Below are 22,390 nucleotides of genomic sequence, written 5' to 3'. Positions count from 1 at the left end.
AGGGGTGCCAACTTGAATAAAACAGTGTGGGAGCCCAGGTAAGCCCCACCCTGAATAACTGATCACATGACACAGTGAACACACACCATTTGAATGGGAATGCCCATCAACTTTGAGGGGCCCCAGGACCCACAAATATTTTATTGTGGGGGCTAGGAGTTGGCTCGTATGGGGGCTATTCCTCTGCTGGAGCTACAATTCCCAGAGCAGTTTAACAATCAATCCTCCTTCACAAGGAAGTCTGGGAATTGTAGTTCTGTGAGGGGAAACGGTGTGTGTGTGTGTGTGTGTGTGTGTGTGTGTGTGTGTGTTTTGTGTCTCCCAACAGCTCTTAGCACCCTTAACATACTACAGCTCCCTGAATTCTCTGGGGGGAGCCATGCCTGTATAAAATGGTATCATCGCGCTTTAAATGTTTGGTTGTGCATGTGACTTTCTTTTGCTTTGAGGAACGTGACTGGAGTCAGCTTCCCAAATATCTGACGCAGTTTTACAGCCACTCTTTCCCCTGATGGAGTAGCCCTGGAAGGGCCTGTCAAAATGCAGGCAGCTTGGGGCAGAGCCCTACGAGGGCCACGCCAGACTCCCCCCAACCTGGTCCCAAATTTGGGGCTGACTCTAGAGCTTACGCCCCCCGCAAGAGCAACCCCACAACATGTCTAGCTTCTGGGAAGCCACCAACCCAATATCTGACCAATGGTGTCCGATTGGCTGCCATTATTAGACACACAAGGAAGGCACTTGGCACATGCTCAGAGGCACCTCTGGTATTCAACATGCTGCTGTGTGGTATAGTGGTTGGAGTGTTGGACTAGGACCTGGCAGAGACAAGGGTTCAAATCCACACCTCCCCCCACCTCAATCATGAAAGTCACTGGGTGTGATCTTGGGGGTTTGTCAATGCCTCCCTTGGCCTAACCTGCCACACAGGGTTGTTGTGGGGGTTAAATGAGGAGGCGGAGAACCATGTAGGCCACCTTGAGCTCCTTGGAGGAAAACGGTGGGATATAAATGCAAGCAATGGATAATAATAGCTGGGAGCCCTAACTGTGACACCAGGTCCCACCACGGTCTGGATTCAAATCCAGCCCTTGGGTCCGTGCCATTCCTAAGGAGCCCAGTTGAGGTGTGTGTGAAAAAACTGGGGGGAACTCAGGGAAGTTCTTTCTCTGCAGTTCTTTCGCCACATCCTGATCCCAGCCATAAATGGATTCACTTTCCATGGAAAAACATCCCTCCCTGCTCTCTCCCACTCTGCAAACAAAACCCGGTGGAATTTGCTCCCAGATTCCGCCTGGTTACTAATTAATATGAACTCCATCCGGGAGGCTCCCCCCCCCCATGTGACTCTGACTCACTTAGGGGGCAAAGGGGACCCAGAGAAGCTGGGGCAACTCTGGGCCCCAGCTGGGCAAAGGATCCCCTCTCCCTGTGTCCATAGAATTGTAGAGTTGAAAGGGACCCTAAGAGTCATCTAGTCCAGCCCCCTGAAATGCAGGAATCCCAGCGAAAGAATTCCTGGACGGAATCCCGGACAGGAAGAGCTGTTCCACAGAGGAGCAGACTCTCCTTCCTTGGAGGTTTTGAAAGCAGAGGTTGGATTCTACGATTCTGTGATTCTATTCTATGTGAGCTGAGCTGGAAGCTGGAGACGCAGAGAACTGCTTGCTCTGTGCTGAATCCAAAGCTGTGGCTGATGGAGATCTGTTGGTTGTTAATGCTGTGAGCGCCTCCATCCTATGCTCATCTTGTGGGGTGTAGGGATTAGAGGGCTGGACCTTGGGAGACCAGGGTTTGAATCCTCTCTGTTGGCCGTGAAGCTCTCTGGGTGACCTTCTGGGGCAGCCAGTGTTTGTTGTGGGGGAGGAAGGGAAAGGAGAATGTTAACCACTTTCAGACTCCTTAAAGGTAAAGGGACCCCTGACCATTAGGTCCAGTCATGACCGACTCTAGGGTTGTGGCGCTCATCTCGCTTTACTGGCCGAGGGAGCCGGCCTACAGCTTCCGGGTCATGTGGCCAACAGGACTAAGCCGCTTCTTGCGAACCAGAGCAGCGCACGGAAACGCCGTTTACCTTCCCACTGGAGTGGGACCTATTTATCTACTTGCGCTTTGACGTGCTTTTGAACTGCTAAGTTGGCAGGAGCAGGGACTGAGCAACAAGAGCTCACCCAGTCATAGGGATTTGAACCGCCAACCTTCTGATCAGTAGTGATAAAGCGGGATATCAAATCCAAACTCTTCTTCTTCTCCTCTCAGCCTAACCTACTTCACAGGGTTATTTTGAGGATTGATTGAGGAGCGGGGGAGAACCATGCATGCCACCTTGAGCTCCCTGAAGAGAAAGACGATGGGATATACAGCCAGACCTCGGGTTACAGACGCTTCGGGTTGTGTGATTTCGGGTTGCGCATGGGGCCGAAACCAGAAGTACCAGAATTGGTTACTTCCAGATTTCGGTGTTTGTGCATGCGCAGAAGTGCCGAATCGTGACCTGCACATGTGCAGAAGCGGCGCTGTGGGTTGCGAACGTGCTTCCCGCGCGGATCACATTCGCAACTTGAGCATCCACTGTAAACACAATAAATGGGAGAAATAAACATACAGTGGTGCCCCGCAAGACGAACGCCTCGCGAGACGAAAAACTCGCAAAACGAAAGGTTTTTTTGTTTTCGAGTTGCCTCGCAAGACGAATTTCCCTATGGGCTTGCTTCGCAAAACGAAGCTTGCCCCGCAAGCTCCGGGGACAGTGGGTCTTCCCCGCTATCCCCGGACCTCTTTTGAAGCAAGGGGCGGCGGGGAGAAGCTATCTTCTCCCCGCAGCCCCTTGCTTCAAAAGAGGGGACAGAGCGGTGCTTCACCTCTGTCCCTGGACGGTCTCCATAGGAACGCATTGATTGATTTTCAAGGCATTCCTATGGGAAACCGTGCTTCGCAAGACAAAAAACTCGCAAGAAGAAAAAACTTGCGGAACAAATTAATTTCGTCTTGCGAGGCACCACTGTATATGCATCAATAAAACCATATACCCTATGTAGCTCCGTCGGTTTAGACCACGTTGCTGATAACGCCAAGGTGGCTGGTTCGATCCGCGTATGGGGCAGCTGCTAATGATAATAAATAATAATAATAATATTTTTTATTTATATCCCACCCTCCCCAGCTGAAGCCGGGCTCAGAGCGGCTAACAACAACCTGCATTGCAGGGGGCTGGACTACATGATCCTTCTAGTTCTATGATTTCAAGACCACACAGCACAGAGTTAATCCGTGGAACTCCCTCCCACTGGAAGCAGTGATGACCACCGACTGGGATGCTTTTAAAAGAGGCCTGGCCAAATTCAAGGAGGAGGAGGAGGTTATTGATGGCTACTAGCCAGGATCATCTGCTCTGCTCAGGGTCCCTCCCAATGCGACAATTCTATGCCCCGTTGACCATTGTCCCATGGGAGCCAACAGCCCTGCTCCCCTTGCAATGTGGACTGCCCACACCTGGTGGGGATCCCATCTGGCATCAGTGAGGGAATTGAGCAAAGGGATTTATACACCACCCTGATTCTTTAATCAGCAGGTGCCAAAGCCAGCTTCCCTCGCCCTCCCCGCCTCAGAATCCACTTAAAGGCTCTGCCTGAAAATCCTCTCTCCTGACACTCATCCTCCGTTCTGCCAAGGAAAGCCCCTGCCTCTGCCCCCCCATACCTCCCACCTGGCGGCTTGCTGCTACTGCAGCGAGAATTGGTGAGTAACTCCCCCCATTAAAAGACTCAGACTTGGGAAGGGGAGTTGGAAAATATTGAGTCAGACTGTTGATCTATTTAGTTCAGTAATGTCTGCACTGGTTGGCAGCAGTGCCTCCCCAGGGCTTCAGGCACAGAGTCTCTTTCCCAGCCCTGCATGGAAATGTCAGGGACCAAGCCTTCTGCATGCAGAGCAGGTGCAAAGTAGGATTCTAGACCTCATGTGCCGGAATAAAGGGTTGAAACTGGAACATGGGAAGTGGCATTGTCTCAGCAGGTCGGTCTCGCCTGGCACTGACTGGCAGCAATGGATGGCCAGGGTTTCGGGTGGAGAATTTCTTACTAGGGATCAAACCTTAGATCTTCTGCCCCTGAGCCAGAGTCCTTTCTGAAGCACTTCCCCCACATGACAAAGACTCTCCTGCTCAGAGAGGTGGAGGGGCAGGGGCGGGAATCCCTGCAGGCATAAGGCCCCCCACATCTCTTGCTTCAGAAACCCAGAGGAGCAGCCCCCAGAGACCTCCCTACAAAGCCCCCCTCTGACTGCAGCAGACCCCACCCTCAACCGATGGCCAGAGGCCAAACCTACCTTCTCAGGTGTGGCTTGGGGGACCTGCCGTGTCTCTGGGGTTCAGGCTGCCACCTTCCGGGTCTCCCACCTTCCCTCCTCTGGGATCTCTTTCTGCGCAGACGGGAAGAGGATTAGTGTCTTTGCAACGGCCGCCGCCAAACACAGGCTTGGCTCTAAAGCTGCAGAGACAGGCAGGGAGATCTTGAATGGACAGAGATAAAAATAAGTTGTCTGTGTCTGAGAGAGAGAGAGAACGAGGCTGCATTACACATCGTACGTTGAAAGCGCATTATTTCCCCACTGGGAACTGTAGTTTCTGCTGGGAACTGCAGCGCTGTGAGGGGTGAACTACAGTTCCCAAGATTTTCTTGTGGGAAGTCATTTTATTCATGTTGTGTATGCAGCCAGAGTCCTCGGAACAACAGGCCATTTTTATGTTGGCAACAGCTACAGAATAAGGCTGGGAAAATAATAATCTAACTACAGATACCTGAAGAGTTGTTTGGATGGAGCAAACAATATCAGAGAGCAGCACCAGAACCAAGGGCTTCAAATCACAAGAAAGGAGATTCCCACTCAAGCTTACGGTGTGGGCTCTCCTTCAATGGAGGTTTTGAAGCAGAGGCCAGATGTCCACCTCTCAGGGATCCTTTAGCCGTGATTCCTGCCTTGCAGGGGGTCGGACTAAATGACCCTTGGGGGTCCCTTCCAACCCTACAATTTCATGACGGTGGGGCTGGGAAAGACCCCTCCCTGAACCCAGAACTTGCTGCTGAGGAGCGCATACTCGCTGAGGCTGATGGGAGTCGTAGAACTGAGTTGAGGAACGATGATGACCTAACCACAAGTCAAACTCTCGTCCAATCGCCGCTCTCCGCCAACTTCCCAAACGCTCCCTCCCCTCCCCAACCCCACACCTGAATCCCTTTCCATTCCCCTTAACTGCTTCATTATTACTGGGAAGGGGGCGTGCAATGTCATGTACCTAAAGCCCGGAGCGTCGCCGAGGACGCGACCACCATGCCTCGTCCTCTTTGTCTCACCAGGAGGAGAGGAGAGAGGGAAAGAAGGAGGAAGATGCAGTTGCCACGGCGACAGGCCCTCCTTTCAGAGGGAGGTGACTTCATTCCGGCGGGGAAGGCGAGGCATCGCCGGAGGGGATGGGCTTGGCCGCCTCTCTGCCGGCAGAGAGCTCTGCATCCCACATCAGGAGGACGAACAGCTCAGCTGCCCGGCAAGTGGACCGCTGCCAGCTTACTGCTGGTACCCAAGAACGCGCCCGACTCCTTCCTCCAGCCCTGCATCTCTCCATCTCTCTCCATCACTTCTTCTGCCGCTCCCAGACTCACCTTTGCCGCGCCTCGCTGTGCCAGCCTCCTGCCAGCCGGACCCCAGGCTCCCAAGCCCGCCCTGGGGACATCCCCAGATCCGGGGATGCAGCTTTAAGGTGCCCCCCTTCCCTGACGCCCACCCCCACCCCCGATGGTGCTCCCTCTCCTCGTCTCTGCCTATAGACTGTGCCGCTTAGCCATGTCTGACGCGGAGAGGCTGACGGTCGACTGGTGGGGAGACAGCCCCCGGGCGCCCCAGGAGAGCTCTCCAGGGGCCAGCCCGGCCATCCAAGCGGCCCTGAACAGAATCCTGCCCGACCTGCACCAGGCCATCTCGGCCACCAAGCAGGCGGCCGGCCCCGAGGACCTCCGCCGCGGCCTGGCCGAGATCCTGGCCCTGGTGGAGGAGGCCTGGCTGATGCCCACCGTGGGCAGGGAGGTCGCCAAGGGCCTGTGCGACGCGATTCGCCTGGAGGGGGGGCTGGACTTGCTGCTGTCCTTGCTCCAGACGGCCGACCACGAGACCAAGTGCCAGGCGGCCAAACTCCTGGAGCAGATCCTGGTGGCGGAGAACAGGTGAGCCAGGCAGGGGGACCGGGGAGGGAGTAACGGGCCGAGGCGTCTGCAGGGGGCCAGGGCTGGGGAACCTTTGCTTCCAGATCACGGGCCACATTCCCTTCCTTGCAAGCTTCCAGGAGCCGCATGCCAAGGTGGGCGGGTCCAGAGGCAAAAGGAGGCCAAGCAATGAATGCCAGGGGTGTTTTTTTTTGGGGGGGGACGGACAATGAGCTAGTGATTCCTTAGTTGTGATACCTGCGTTGCAGAGGGATGGACTTCGATCATGCTTAAGGGGAAGGCACAGTCCCCACCAGAGAAGAATGGCAGATTAAGATGATGCAGAAATGGCAAAACTGACCCAAAGAATTAGGAATCGGGAAGACCAATATTTCAATAAGGAATGGGGAAAATGCATAGTTTATTCTAAAAATCATTGTTAACAATTAAAATTATTAGTAGGACTGGAATGATGCTTGTAGTCAAAAGTTCAACTATGGTTTTATTGAAGATTTAGTAGAAGTGGATTAACAGAGAAGTTGCAGGAGGAAAAGTTAACAAAAGAACCCACAAAAGGGGAGGAGGGAAGTCAAAGGGACCTCATTGGAAGCAGTAGTTGGGCAGCTGTCTGTCAGGGATTATTTAGCTGTGATCCCTGTGCTGCCCCTGGGGGGTCCCTCTCAGCTCTGCCTTTCTATGTTTTGATGGGACAGGAAAGGGGAATGGGCATGAGGATGTGAAGCAAGGGCCAGGCAGGTGTGTGGCCTAGGGAGAGGGGGTGTGGTTTTGGATGGGGGAGTTGCATTTGGCCCCTGGACCTCCAGTTCCCTGTCCTTGGCAATGGGGCAACATTTGTGTAGGGAACAAGTGACACACTCACTGAAATTCCTCCTTCCTATACTCCCTTTCCGACAGCCTTTCTTCCCCAAAGGGATTTTTCCCACCTGCTTTTAAAAGGTTTGCTTTTTGAGTGTGCAGGAAGCCCCAAAAGGAGCCCACCCCTGTGGTTCTCTGCATGAGTCCCTGTTCTGGGCATGCCCTTGCCTGAAGGTGGGCGATCGCTGTGTCCCTGCCTCCAGAGAGATCCCCACCACCACCACCACCCACACCTCTCAGTGGCAGAGGGACAGCAGAGGGGGGCTGAGAAGGAAGGCAGGGCAGGTTTTCGTGCAGAGACACAAGAGTGGTTTTATAGTGGGGGCTCCCAGGGGCCTTCCTGCTCCTGTGAGGGCTGTTGGTGGCACTGCAAATGAAGGCTTGCCAAGAGAGGCACCCGTCCCTCCTGCCAATGGTGCACTTAGGCAATGCATAGTTAAACTATGGGACTCAGGAGGATTGGACAAATCCATAGAGAAGGAGAGGACTACCAGTGGCTCCTGGCCACAGTCAAAATAAAAAAATATCCTTCCAGTAGCACCTTAAAGACCAACTAAGTTAGTTCTTGGTATGAGCTTTCGTGTGCATGCACACTTCTTCAGATACACTGAAACAGAAGTTGCCAGATCCTTCTATATAGTGAGAAGGTGGGGAGGGGTATTACTCAGAAGGGTGGTGGGAATGGGAGATTGGCAGATAGCTGAGATGAGCCTGTTGACGACTCTTAACGACTGCAATAGGTCTTACAGGAAAAGGCAAGGGGTGAGAAGGTGAAAAATGGCTTAGTCCATTATAATGAGATAAGAATCCAATGTCTTTGTTCAGACCAGGTCTCTCCATGGTTTTAAGTTTGGTAATGAGTTGCAATTCAGCAATTCCTGGCCACAGTGGCTCAGCTCTGCCTCCACAGTCAGAGGCAGCAGTGCTTCTGAATCCCAGTTGCTGAAAACTGCAGGAGGGGAGGAAGGGCTCTTGTGCCCGGATCCTGCCTGCCAGTTCCCCTTTTTGAAATCTGTTTGGCCACTGTGAGAACAGGATGCTGGCCTGGAGGGGCCATTGGCAGGCTCTTTTAGGTTCTTAGGGAACCTGCCCCGGATGGTCTTTCAGGGGTGGCAACATGTAACGTGGGCACATTCAATGCTTTGCTTTCCATGAAATGGGCCAAGCCAGGCCTGTTGCAAATCCTGCTCATGTTGCTGAATGAGACCCCGGATTTTGACCCTGTCTTGCCCAACGCAAAATGGTTCTTTTAAAATTTAGATTCAGAAGCAATACAAGTGCAATTGGGTGAGGAGATTAAAGATTTTATTCCAAAAATATACATTACCAAGCAAGCACTTCAATCGGCCATTGAGGAGCCCAGAAATGGTGAAGCGACTCACAGGTTGCCGTCTTTTGCACAGCACTCTGGCCACGAGTTTGTGCTGAACTCCTACTTGACATGCTCCAAAACTAGATATTTTATAGACCTGTGTCCTATTGGACTAACACCGACTCAACCAGAGCTACTCTACATCAAAGGACCAGTTTCATCAACACAACAAGGGCCTTTTCACAAAGGATATTGAAAGCAATAAAACACAGTAACCAGAGGCAGGAAGGAATAACCAGAGTTGGAAGAGCTGACCAGGCCAGATCACTATCTTCTCGAATTATAATAATCTTCTGTGATAATTATCCCATACACCCCCCAAGTCCTGGCCTGACCGCGCTGCTGACTCCTGCCCCCCCCAAATTCTGGAGTCATGTTAGCAGCCATAGCTGCCCTGTGTCATACCAGGCTGACAAACTATTCGTTGTTGATGTTCATTCAACTTGTTGATGTTGTTTAATCATTTAGTCATGTCCGACTCTTCATGACCCCCTGGACCAGAGCATGCCAGGCACTCCTGTCTTCCACTGCCTCCCGCAGTTTGGTCAAACTCATGCTGGTAGCTTCAAGAACACTGTCCAACCATCTCGTCCTCTGTCGTCCCCTTCTCCTTGTGCCCTCCATCTTTCCCAACATCAGGGTCTTTTCCAGGGAGTCTTCTCTTCTCATGAGGTGGCCAAAATATTGGAGCCTCAGCTTCAGGATCTGTCCTTCCAGTGAGCACTCAGGGCTGATTTCCTTCAGAATGGAGAGGTTTGATCTTCTTGCAGTCCATGGGACTCTCAAGAGTCTCCTCCAGCACCAGAATTCAAAAGCATCTATTCTTCGGCGATCAGCCTTCTTTATGGTCCAGCTCTCACTTCCATACATCACTACTGGGAAAACCATAGCTTTAACTATACGGACCTTTGTTGGCAAGGTGATGTCTCTGTTTTTTAAGATGCTGTCTAGGTTTGTCATTGCTTTCTTCCCAAGAAGCAGGCGTCTTTTAATTTTGTGACTGCTATTTCATTCAACTAGCTAGGAGAAAAAACCATCATAGCAGCTGCAGGTGTCTCTAGGTAGGGCTAGAGAATAAGACCCCTTTGCCTGGACTCCTGGGGAGCTGCTGCTGCCAGTCTGTGTGGGCAATACTGAGCTAGGTGGACCACTGGTCTGCACCGTATAAGGAGGCTTTGTATGTTCTTATTTAAAGCACTGTTTATTTAAATTCAGAACCATGAGGACTAGCATCTTGCTTTATTCCTAGGGAGAAGAAGCTGCTTTGGTAGAAAAGACCTTTGCAGACGGAAGGTCCCAGGTTCAACCCTGCAGGGATTAAATGAGGATTTGGACCTGGGAGAGACCCGGGTTCAAATCCCTACTCAGCCACCATGAAGCTCACTGGGTGTGACCTTGAAACCCAGTTGCTACCTCTCAGCCTAAGCTAAATCACAGGGATGTTGTGGGGATTAAAGGAGGACTGCGACCTGGGAGATCTGGGTTCAAATCCCCACTTGGCTATGATGCTCATTATAAATGAAATACAAAATCAAAGTTTGCCAGGATCTGCTTGAGAACAAAACAACCTGCCCTGGGGCACAATGTCCTTTCTGGAGCCCCACAGGAAGGGCTGAGGCAGCCTCTCCTCTCTGCCAGGTGGGCTTTTAAGGGCCCACCGGGGCTTCTAATTGGGAAAATGCATTAGCCGAGACCCAGAAAGACTTTGGATCCATCGGATGAGCTTCCTGGCAGGAGGGAGCGGCTCCTGGCCTTTGCATCTCTCCAGATAAACCATATACCTCTCCCCTTCCTACCGCCAGCCTGCCTCACCAGGGTGGGGATCCAAGGCAGGGCGGGGGGGGGGGCGGAAGCCGCCTTGTTCTGTTCCATGTGGCCAGGACAAGCTGTGCTGCTGCTGCTGCTGCGTGCTGATTGCTCATCACCACTCTGGAGGATGAATCAGCTGGCCGCTGTGCCAAGATGAGGTGGTCTCCAGAGGGAGAGGGGCCCTGCCAGTGTGTCCCCCAATGGGAGCAGGGCAGAGAAGGAGGGAGCTGGAGGCCACAGAAGGAGAGAGTTGCTCTCGTGCTCAAGTCCTGCTTACGGGCATCCCATAATAGGCATCTGGCTGGCCACTGTGTGAGAGAACAGGATGCTGGACTAGATTAACAGAGGCAATCAGAGATCACACTAGACAAGAGTTTCAAAAAGCATGGGGGAAATGCAGAGAATAATTGGCAAAACAGGGCCCTAAAATACATACTTGGACTTGTTTTGATTAATGTCTGCAGGAGACTTTGTGGATATTTAAGTTATAATTAGAAAAAGCTTAATAATTATTCATAAAGGAAACAGTTTATAAGAAGTGAATAAGGAGGCCAGATACAGGATAAAGGAAGTCTTTTATTTGGTTGTTTGCATTGTTGTATGTTATGCTTATTGTATGTTATGTTCACGTTTAATGAGGGTGGAATTCTGTATTGGGGGTGGGGGTTTATGTTATGTTGTAAATAACATTTCCAATAAAAATTAAAAATAAATACATAGATGGGCCGCTGGCCTGATCCAGCAGGCTCTTCTCATGTGTGTTTAGCCTGGAGACGAGAAGACCGAGAAGTGATACAAGAGCCGTCTTCAGAGATCTCAAAGGGAAGAGGGAACAAGCTTGTTTGCTGTTGCTCCAGGACATGAACCAATGGCTTCAAGTTACAAAAAAAAGGAGATTCCAGCTAAAGATTAGGAAGAACTTTCTGAGTGTCAAAGCTGCTGCTGGAGAGTGGAACTAACTCCTTGGAAAGTGGACAACTCTCCTTCCTTGGAGGTTTTTAAAACCATCTATCCTCTGCTTAAAAAACTGAAATTAATAATAATAATAATAATAATAATAATAATAATAATAATAATAATAATTTATTTATTTATACCCCGCCCATCTGGCTGAGTTCCCCCACCTCCCAAGGAAGGTCAAATGGCTCTTGCCCTCAGAGGCGTCTTTCTAAGGTTTATTTGGGATTTTCTTCCTTGACACTTGAATCCCTTGGTTCTCTGGAGCAGCACAGAACCAGCTTTCTGCATCTTCCACGGCACAGCGATTCAGGTACCTGAAGATGCAGAATTTGGCAGGGCCAAGAACATAAGAAGAGGAGCCTGCTGGCCAATGGCCCGTCTAGTCCAGTCTCCTGCTCTCACACTTGCCTCTGGGAACCTGAGCACAGGAGACTTCTGCACCAGCTTAGGAGTCAAGCGATAAAAGGAGGATGACGAAACTGGGATGAGTTCAATCTGGCACCACTTCCTGCTGGCTGCCTGCCTTCTGCCCCAACAGTCCTCTGTTGCCACCCCATTGCCCCACACTAATGGCCGTCCTTCAGAGATCCTGCAGCTGTCTGGATTCCCTGTACTGAACGGGGACCACGTGACCTCTAAGTCCCTCTCTAGCTCTTACGGTGACACTTCTATTATCTTATAATTTATCTGGGGGTGGCAGGTCCAAGCTCTCCACTTCCTTGAGATAGGCCCATCTGGCTGGGCCAGGCAGGTCCTGAGTGCAGGACCCAGCCTCCTGCAGAGACGGCATGGGAACCCTGCCAGGGCTGGCAGATGCAGCGGCTGCCAGATTTCGACGGAGGCCGACGTCAGTCGCTCACAGAGGGAGACAAGTTTTCCCAGAACGGGGCGCTTCGCTCACTTCCTGGAACAAGCCAGCCTGGCAGAATCTGATGGGTGAGGGGGGTGCTGTTTAGCCTTGCAATGCAAACCCCCCCCCCCTTGCTGGCATTGATGCTCCCCATCCCGCCCCAGCTATGGGTCCAAGCCCTGACTGGAGCAAAGTCCCTCCTTCCTTCCTCCACCCCCATAGATGCTGTCTTCTGTGTGGCAGCCACACACACACAGTTAACATAGAATATTCTGCAGAGCCAGTGGTGTCAGCCCTGGAGTCTGAACATTTCTGCATTGCAGAGGGTTGGAATAGATGCCCCTTGTGATGCCCTCCAGCTCTGCAGTTCCACAATTCTGTGCTACCTGCCTTCCAGTCCAGCTGATTTGTGATTGTTCCACCCACTCAGGCGACGTGGGGTGTAACAAGGAAGGTACCTCTGAGTACTTTTTGAGTGCATAAGTCCTTTTTGCAGTTTCCAGCAACTGGTATTCAGAAACATCAGTGCCTCTGACTGTGAAGGCAGAGGATGGCTAGGAGCCATTGATACCTCTCTCCTCCTTCCTGAATTTGTCTAATCCTCCTTGGCACAGTGGGTTAAACCACAGAGCCTAGGACTTGCTGATCAGAAGGTCGGCGGTTCGAATCTCCATTATGGGGTGAGCTCCCGTTGCTCGGTCCCTGCTCCTGCCCACCTAGCAGTTCGAAAGCATGTCAAAGTGCAAGTAGATAAATAGGTAGCACTCCGGCGGGAAGGTAAATGGTGTTTCTGTGCGCTGCTCTGGTTCGCCAGAAGCAGCTTAGTCATGCTGGCCACATGACCCAGAAGCTGCATGCCGGCTCCCTCGGCCAGTAAAGTGAGATGAGTGCCACAACCCCAGAGTCAGCCATGACTGGACCTAACGGTCAGGGGTCCCTTTACCTTTACCTTTTTAAGTTAGTGGCCATCCCTGCTTCCTGTGGCAGGGAGTTCCACTGTTTAACTCTGGGCCATGTAATGAAGGGCCTTCTTTCCACTGCGTCCTTCCCCCCCCCCCAAGGCTGCTTCCCTGACCCCCGTTCTGCCTCCCCGTTCTCTGCCCCTAGGGACCGCGTGGCTCGCATCGGCCTGGGCGTGATCCTGAACCTGTCCAAGGAGCGCGAGAGCCTCCCTCTGGCGCGCAGCACCTCGGGGATCCTGGAGCACATGCTCAAGCACTCCGAGGACACCTGCTCGCAGCTGATCTCCGACGGCGGCCTGGACGCGCTCCTCTACTGGTGCCGCTGGAACGACCCCGTGGTCCTGCACCACTGCGCTGCCGCCCTGGCCAACGCGGCTATGCATGGCGGGCCGGCCAACCAGCGGCTGATGGTGGAGAAGAAGGCGGCCGAGTGGCTCTTCCCGCTGGCCTTCTCGAAGGACGGCTTCCTGGTGCAGTTCCACGCCTGCCTGGCCGTGGCCGTCCTGGCCACCAACAAGGAGGTGGAGAAGGAGGTGGAGCACTCGGGGACCCTGGCGCTGGTGGAGCCCTTCGTGGCCACGCTGGACCCGGGGCACTTCGCCCACACCTTGCTGGGCAGCAGCGACAACAGCCAGGGCAGGACGGCAGAGGACCTGCAGCGCCTGGTGCCCCTCCTGGACAGCTCCCGCCCAGAGGCCCAGTGCCTGGCTGCCTTCTACCTGTGCGCAGAGGCCGCCATTAAGGCCCAGCAGAAGAAGATGCAGGTAGATTGTTTGCATGCAGAGCCATGAGGACTAGCACCTTACTTCCTCTCTTAGTTCAGCGGCAGAGCCCCTGCTTTGCATGCAGAAGGTCCTGGGTCCAATCCCTGACTAGAATCTGGGTTCAAATCCCCATTCCGCCATGAAGCTCACTGGCAAGCTGGTTGCTCCCTCTCGGGCTAACCTACCTCGCCAAATGGGGAGGAACAGGAAGCTTAGAGGACAGGAAGCGGCACCAATGCACAAAGTGAATAAATGCTTTGCTCTGCTCAGATTTTCACAGAGATTGGGGCCATCCAGAGCTTGAAGAGGATCGTCTGCTACTCCCCGGATGGCACCACCTCCTCGCTTGCCAAGAGGGCGCTCTGCACGATGGGCGAGGAGGTGCCCCGGCGCCTGCTGCCCACGGTGCCCAACTGGAAACCCCTGGAGGTGCAGAAGTGGCTCCAGCAGATCGGCTTTGTCAAATACTGCCCCAATTTCCTGGTAGGGCTTGCAAGGGGGCAGTGGTTGTGCGGGGAATGAGGGTCAGGGCTCCTGGAGAGAGGAGAGGGCCCCTGAGGAGACTGCAGGTGTCTGTGGGGGGTTCACAACTCACTCCCCACGCAGGCCTCCCCCAAAAGCTGCCTCCCTAGCCCACCCCTGGCTAAGACCCCTCATAAGAACATTATTCTTACTCTGACTCACTTTTTCTACCAAACACCACAACCTTTTTTCGTAGCGGAGTCCCTCCACCCCATGGATCATGTTGCTTTCTCTCCCCTTGCTCTTTGGATGTGAAACTGACCCCATCCTTCCTCTCCCCCCAGGAACACCAGGTGGATGGCGATCTGTTGCTGAGGATGACGGAGGAGGATTTGCGGGTGGACCTCCAGATGACCTCCAGCATCACGCGCAAGCGGTAAGGAGCTCTCGGCGCCCAGGAAGGAGGAGCTCCTGAGCCGAGAAGCGGGGTTGAGCTGGATGATCTCTGAGGGAACCCACCAGATCAAAAACGGCAGCTGTCCTATTGCTCCCTGAGTACAGCAGTGCTATAAATCTGCTCATGTTTGCCATTCCAACTTTTTTTAAAAGCACACACCATGTTTGCAGGAAATACAGCTATGCAAAAGGGTTTTGAGCACCTTGAGGGCCGCCAGTTCCACCTCCGAAAGTGGCGTGCCTCTGCTCCAACCTGGCAGAAGGTGTCCCCCCTGCCCCCAGCCCTACTGAGCTGCCCCCTCCTTCCCCCAGGTTTTTCCGGGAGCTGACAGAGCTCAAGACCTACGCCAACTACTCCACCTGCGACCGCAGCAACCTGGCCGACTGGCTGGGCTCCGTGGACCCCAAATTCCGCCAGTACACCTACAACCTGGTCACTAGCGGCATCGACCGCAACTTCCTCCACCGCGTGACGGAGCAGCAGCTGCAGGAGGACTGCCAGGTCCACATGGGCTTCCACCGCGTCCGCATCCTCTCGGCCGCCCGAGGTAACCTCTCCCCCTGCTCTGCGGACCCCCCAGCCCCCGGGAAGGACATCCTGAGGGTCAGAGTCATTTGGCAGTGGAACGGCCTCGCTCGCAAGGCAGCGAACTCTTCACTGGAGGTCTTAAAATGGGGTTGGGCTGGATGACCCCTGGGTGCCCCTTCCAACTCTACAGTATGATTCCATGAAACAATTTGCTCTTGGAAGGGAGGGAACAAATGGATCTAAGGTGGGGAACAGTGGCGGAAGAACCCTCTCCGGCACCCGGGGTGGCACAGCCCATACGGACTACGCATGTGCGGTGACTGTACAGACTGTGCATGTGCAGCATCCCATACAGACTATGCCTGTGCAGCAACCCATACGGACTGTGCATGTGTGGTGACTGTATGGAGTGCGCCCATACAGACTGTGGGCACCCTCGGCCGCTCTACAGCTGGGGGGAGGCAGGGGCCATTTTGTCACCCCAGAGTGGCCCCTGGGGCACCTGGCCCCCCCCTTCCCACACCACTGGTGGGGAATCTTTTCTAGACTGAGAGCCACATTTCCCTTCCGGGGTGTCTGTGCCTCTGTGTCCACATGCTCACTGTGTGCAGGGCCAGTTTCTCCTCCCGCTATCATAAAGACACAAGATTCTGGCTGCTGGATCAGGCCAATGGCCCATCTAGTCCAGCGTCCAGTTCTCACAGGGGCCAGCCAGGTGCCCCCATGGGAAGCCAGGCACCAGGGATTCTTTTGCTCAGATTCCTGCCTTGCAGGGCGTTGGACTAGATGCCTCACGGGGTCCCTATGGATCAACCAAGGCCTTTTCTCCTGTCACTCACATACACGTCTGAGGCTTTGTGCCAGGGACCCTGGGCATGGAGTCCAGCCTCCCATTGGTGGGAGCTCCCTTCTCCGGAAGAAAGAGTGGGCATGCTGGTCCCGTGGGCAGATCGAGATGCGAGGTCCTAGTCCAGTCTGAGGTCAAAGGAGCAAGATGGAGGCAGTCCGTAAAAGCTGAGGCTGGGTGCAGGACAGGGTTCAGGCAGGAACCGGCGACCAACAATGTTGCTCCTGCAACCTGGGACTGGGGCTGGCCAGCTTTTATCTGCCCCGAGGCATAGGGCGGCCACGATCCTCAGGTGACTCGCCTCTCCTGGCCTTGAGGCAAGTACTCCTCCTGCGGGAACTTCGTTCCCTCCGCCTCTCTGCCCTGAGCCTCTGCAGCTCAGGAGAGGGTTACCGGACCCAGAGGCAACCTCAGCTTCCCCTGACGGGGCTGAGAGTGGGGCACCTTCAGGCAATGGGTCCTCCATCACCTCAGGGGCCAGAGCAGACTCAGCTGGTGCCTGCACCTGAGGATCCAGCACAGGTGAGGACCCTTCGGGCTCAGGCCCCAGCCCCGGCTCAGCTGCTTCTGGAGGCGGGGACTCCTGGGCAGGCTGGGATTCCTCAGGTTCAGCCTCCGACTCCGAATCCCAGGCCATCACAGTGGGAAAGGGACCGGGTGCAAGTGCTTGGGAACCTCTTGGAGAAAAGCCTCAGCACCACATTGCCTGGGCCTGCTTTGAAGCTCTTGGGAAGGGTTCTGTGGCCACCCACCCCCTTTCTGTCTCCTCCCAGAGATGCTGCATTCGCCTCTGCCCTGCAGCAGCGGAAAGTCCGCCTTGGAGGGGACGGACGTCTTCATCAGCTACCGGAGAGCCACTGGGGCGCAGCTGGCCAGGTGGGCAGGGGAATGCAGCGCGGACCATTCACACATGCGGGCGTGTCAAAGAGAAAAGCCTCCTTTCTCCTTCTGTAAAGAGCCAACTGTGTGATGCAGCAGCAGAAAAGCTTAATGCGATTCTCGCCTGCATCAACAGAAGTCCCGTGTCCAGATCAAGGGAAATAGTGGGACCGCTCTATCCTGGCTTGGACAGATCACACCTGGAATACTATTAGGAATAACTTTCTGGCAATAAGAGCTATTTGATAGTGGAACAGACACCCTCAGAAGGTGGTGGACCTTCATGGGAGGTTTTTAAAGAGAGCTTGGGTGGCCATCTGAAGCGGGTTGGGCTGGATAACCTTTGGGGGTCCCTTCTGTCTCTCTCAACCTCAACTTCTAATCTCTCAACCTCTCTGTGCAAGGAAACAGGGGTTGGCCCACGGCGGCTCTCGCCAAGCCAATGTCATCCAGAGGGTGTTGGACTCCAACTCCCAGCAACCCAGGTTGGCCGATGTTCAGGGATGATGGGAGTTGTAGTCCACGTGACCTCTGAAAGGTTGGTCCAAAAAGGCTGCTTCGTAGTTAAGGTGGTCGGCAGGATCTCTGACAAGCTGGGCTCAGAGCAAGGCTTGCAGCCTTGATTGGCCAGAAACATGGGACAGTGTAGAATTAACCTGTGGAACTCACTAGGACCGCACTTTGCGCTACCGTTAGCAGCAGTGGTAGATTTTTACGAGTTGCATTTCTACAGGAGACCTGCGTTCTCTAGAGGGGACTGAATGAGAATAAAATGCACCCATTAAGACTTAAAAATAAGACCGTGAAATGGATATAATTATCCTTAGCACTGATATTGTAACACTTTGGAGGCGTTCAGAGCACTTGCTTATTAATTATGCATTTATTATTCTGCTTTCTTAACAATTGTAGTCTCCCAAAATGGCTCATGTTAATTAAAGAAGGGGAAGTGGGAGCGAGGGAGGGCTGAGAAACCACAAGCACACATAAGCAGGGAGGGGGAGACGAGGGCAGACGTACATTAGTTCCTTTACAACAGCCCTGTAAGGTAGGCCAGCAGCAGCTGTGGGAGGGTATAGTTTGGACTGAGGTTGCAGCCGGAGGGGAAAGGGCGTTCTCCAACCCTTTCCCTTTATGCCATCACCCTAAATCTCTCCGGAGACGCAATCGGAAAGAACCCAATTATGGGTGCCTGGGTCAAACCACCCCTTCCTTTCACGCACACACCCTGCCCTGTTCCCGCCTCTCCAGCCTCCTGAAGGTCCACTTGCAGCTGCACGGATTCAGCGTCTTCATTGACGTGGAGAAGCTGGAGGCCGGGAAGTTCGAGGACAAGCTGATTCAGAGCGTGATGAGCGCCCGGAACTTCGTGATGCTGCTTTCGCGCAACGCCCTCGACAAGTGCGTGGGGGACAGCGAATGCAAAGACTGGGTGCATAAGGTGAGAGGGCTTCCCCCTGCCGGGGATCATAGTGTCTCTGGGTTTGGGGGGGGATGGGGATGAAACTCAGAGAATCCTAGAAAAGTTGGGTGGGACCCCCCAAAGGACATCTAGCCCAACCCCCTGCAATGCAGGAGACGCAGCCCAATTCACGACAAAGGGCTTCTCCTTGAGCTGAGCTGCCAGCCATCTGTCTCAGGAGACAACGGAGGAATGTGCCTTGGGGAGGTGAAGTCAAAACGTTGGAGAGTCACAGCACCTGCTGTGGCTGCGGAGGCCGATATGGGAGAGACATGTTTTGTTGCAGCCGGGGCAGAGGAAGGCATCTGGTTGCGCTGCTGCAGATGTACCAGGGCGTTTCTTCTCTCTCCGCTCCTCCAAGTGGTCATTGCTCCTCCAGTCACTGCTGTGGGTGCATGACCAGTCTGCCTGTCTTCAGGCACTGCGGTCATCTGCAAGGGATTTCCACAGGGCAGGGATCTCCTTGGGGATCCTGCCATCTTCCATCCTGTGGACATGACCAAACCAGCATAGATATCACCAAGACAGGAGTGCAAACAGGCCGGGAACATTTGCTCATTGAGAGGGCACATCTTTTGGGGAGACTTTGTCCTGCCACGTGATGCCCAAAATCTTCCTGATATAATGTACGTGGAAGCCAGCAGGACAAGAGGAAGGGAAACCATATTGAACAAACTCACCCCTCCCTAAGCAAGATTTTCTTCTCTCTTTTTAAATGCATATCCTTCACAGGAAATTGTCACAGCCCTGAGTAGCGGGAAGAACATTGTCCCGATCACAGACCACTTCGAATGGCCGGATCCAAAGACCCTTCCTGAGGACATGAGAGCCATCCTGAAGTTCAACGGGATCAAGTGAGTGGGATCAAGGAGTGTCCCTGGGGATAAGGCGGGCGGGGGGGGGCAATTTCTGGAAGCCAGCTGCTTGTGGGGGGGGGTGAATCTGGGGAAACGCGGAGAGACGAGGCTGAATCTGAAAGGGTTTGAAACCGATTTAATGCTAATAGTTTCGGGTGCAAAAGACGCTTTGAAGCACCAGGCTTGAAGTTGCACCCTTTCCCCTGCCCCTTTCCAAACCGGTGCTCCAGTTCATGCAGGAAAAAAATTGGGAGCGCTACACAAGAGCTGTAGATTCCCCACGGCCCCTTCCACCCCAAGCACCACATGGCTTGGGTCAGCTCAGGGGTCCTCAAACTTTTTCAGCAGGGGGCCGGTCCACTATCCCTCACCAGACGCCAGCAAGGTTTACTGGACATGGGCCAAATTATTCCCATGGAGGTCATCCGTGGGCTGGACTGGCACAGTGCAATGCTGGAAATCACGTCTGCGCATGTCTGCGGTGCCGAAAATCGCTTCTACACATGCCCAGACGCCGAAAACCACTTCTGTGCAGAAGCAATTTCCAGCATCTGGACATGAGCAGACATGATTTCCGGTATCTACGTATGTGCAGACGCGATTTCTGGCGCTGCTCTGAGAGTGCCTGCGCCATGCTGCGCTGGTTTAGTGCAGCGTGGAGGGGGGACTCGACGAGTGTGTGGCTCGGTTCGAGGGCTGCTCATGGGCCAGTAAAACGGTCTTCATGGGCCGCATCCGGTGCATGGGCCGCACGTTGCCGACCCCTGCCTCAGACCTTGTTGGGGGCCGGACTATTTTTTTGGGGGAAATGAACAAGGGACGATGAGCGGCGTGTGAAAGGGCTCCAGAGAGGGGCTGCTTAAAATGGCGGCTGCTTGAGCGCTGCTGCGGGCACCAACTAAGCCCAGCCCCCTGCCTCCTCTAGGCAGGGCAGGGAAAAGCCAGGAGGAGGGAGGGAGGAGGCGCCGCCGCCATAGGAGGGAGAGGGAAAGAACACGCACTGGCAATCCATGCAGCGATTCCTGGACCGTCCGCGGGCCAGATTTAGAAGGCTATTGGGCCTGATCCGGCCCGCGGACCTCAGTTTGCCGACCCGTGGTTCAGCTGTTTCATTTCCACTTCCCATGCAGATGGTCCCACGAATACCAAGATGCCACCATTGAGAAGATCATCCGCTTCCTGCAAGGCCGCTCCTCCCGGGATTCCTCGGCTGGCTCGGAAAACAGCCTGGAGTGTGGGCCCCCTCAAAACTAGGGAACTGGAAGGTGCTCCCCCCAACGGAGCAGAGGAAGGGGGTGGTGGGTCGCCAAGTCTGCACTGCCCTAGAGAGGGCCCCCCCTGCCCCCCCAGCTTTTGCAGGCTCAGCCACCGCTGCGTCGGTGCCCCCTGCTGGCTGCCTTTGGGATATGCCGATTAGGTTATGCAAAATTCCGGAAGAAACTGCCCTGCGAGGACAGTTGGAGCAGCAAACTTTCTCCTTTGCTAGTGGCCTTTCACCAGAGGCTCTTAACTCTTTGTGTGCCTGGGTAAGATTTTTGGTTTCTCAACCAATTAGGTTATTACTTGGCTGTTGGGAAGGTGGGCTTTGTAGTGTTTATCTTGTATTAAAGTATTTATCAGATTCTAGGCTCCAGAAGCTTCCTTAGGTGTCTGCTCATCTGTTTTTTAAGCTAAGCAAATGGTCAGAGGTTTAGGAAATGACTGCTTTTCAAACTCCTTCATAAACCATCTAGAGCTGGGAAGGAGCAGCAAAGTGGCCGAGTTTACTGACGGTGGTGCTCAGTTGTTCAGGGACGTTTAAACACAAAAGAGATTGCAAAGAGCTCCGAAAGGACCTCTCCAAATGGGTGGCAAAATGGCAAATGCAATTCAATGCAAACAAGTGTTAAATTCATGGGGCCCTGAATTGCAGGTGGCAGACCTTGTGGTCCCAAGAGACAGCTCAGTGAGGTTACCAAGCGACAATGCGCATTCCGTGCAAGGGATGGTTAGGAAAGGAACTGAAAACAAAATGGCCAGGATCATGATGTCGTTATAGAAATCTATCATGCGGCCACATTTGGAGAACTGTGTCCAGTACAGTCCTCAAAAAGGCGATGTTCAGAGAAGGGCAGGCACAACACCCAAAGGGGTGGAACGACTCTCAATGTGGAAAAGGTTGCAGCATTGGGGATGTGAGAAAGAGGTGCCATGATAGAAGTTCATAAGGTTCTGCGTGGCCTGGAGAAAGAGCAGGGCTGCTCACTACTCCTGGAAGGGGCCCCCAAGGCTCATCTAGTCCACCCTCTTGCAATGCAGGAATCGCAGCTAAAGGATCCCTGACAGGTAGCCATCTGACCTGCTGGAAAAACCCCAGTGTGCCTTAGGAGTAGCAGCAGAACAAGCCAGGCTTTGCTGTGGCTGCACATAGCCCCTTATTCTTCCTTGGCTTTTATATATCTTATCTTTTCGCTTTCTGGGGTGGACTGCTCTCAGCCGCCATTCCAGCACTCAGCCTTTCCTCCCCATACCAGGCTTGTGGACGCTTGAGTGGGAGATGGGTAACCGAGTGCCCAGGGAAGGTTCCCCCTCAGTCACTACGCAGTTCCCCCACTCAGGGCCTTGGTCTTGATGACCCCCAATAATTGCAATTTGCACCCCTGCCAGTCAATTTTAAGGACCAGATTCATGGGTCCCTTGGAAGGTGCCTCTGTACTGAGCCAGACCACTGGGTCTGCTTGCACTGACTGGCAGCAGCGGCTCTGCAAGGACATTCTTGAGAGTCAGTGTGGTGTAGTGGTTAAGAGCAGTAGACTCGTAATCTGGGGAACCGGGTTCGCTTCCCTGCTCCTCCACCTGCAGCTGCTGGGTGACCTTGGGCCAGTCACACTTCTCTGAAGTCTCTCAGCCCCACTCACCTCAGAGTGTTTGTTGTGGGGGAGGAAGGGAAAGGAGATTGTTAGCCGCTTTGAGACTCCTTAAAAGGTAAAGGGACCCCTGACCATTAGGTCCAGTCGTGGCCGACTCTGGGGTTGCGGCGCTCATCTTGCTTTATCGGCCGAGGAAGCCGGGGTACAGCTTCCGGGTCATGTGGCCAGCATGACTAAGCTGCTTCTGGCGAATCAGAGCAGC

At 53.7% G+C, this 22,390-nt stretch overlaps 1 protein-coding gene and 1 long non-coding RNA gene across 2 annotated transcripts; both read left to right on the top strand.

Annotated features, from left to right (window-relative positions):
* Positions 1 to 1,401: 1,401 nt before the first annotated feature.
* LOC309520346 lies at positions 1,402 to 4,316 on the top strand. The gene is made up of 3 exons (XR_014214222.1): positions 1,402 to 1,595; positions 3,164 to 3,358; positions 3,569 to 4,316. It is a non-coding gene; the product is annotated as an uncharacterized lncRNA (long non-coding RNA).
* A 979-nt stretch (positions 4,317 to 5,295) lies between these two features.
* SARM1 (sterile alpha and TIR motif containing 1) lies at positions 5,296 to 20,579 on the top strand. The gene is made up of 9 exons (XM_082201790.1): positions 5,296 to 6,215; positions 13,169 to 13,787; positions 14,058 to 14,270; positions 14,594 to 14,685; positions 15,018 to 15,253; positions 16,855 to 16,957; positions 18,212 to 18,401; positions 19,155 to 19,276; positions 20,410 to 20,579. Exons 1-9 carry the CDS (start codon positions 5,791 to 5,793, stop codon positions 20,531 to 20,533), a joined length of 2,124 nt encoding a protein of 707 aa, XP_082057916.1. The 5' UTR covers positions 5,296 to 5,790; the 3' UTR covers positions 20,534 to 20,579.
* The last annotated feature ends 1,811 nt before the right edge of the window (positions 20,580 to 22,390 follow it).

Source organism: Podarcis vaucheri (assembly GCF_965113315.1).
Source record: "Podarcis vaucheri genome assembly, chromosome: 15".
Classification (NCBI taxonomy): Eukaryota; Metazoa; Chordata; class Lepidosauria; order Squamata; family Lacertidae; genus Podarcis; species Podarcis vaucheri.
The sequence above is the reverse complement of the archived record's forward strand: the minus strand, read 5'-3'. Positions and strand labels throughout refer to the sequence as shown.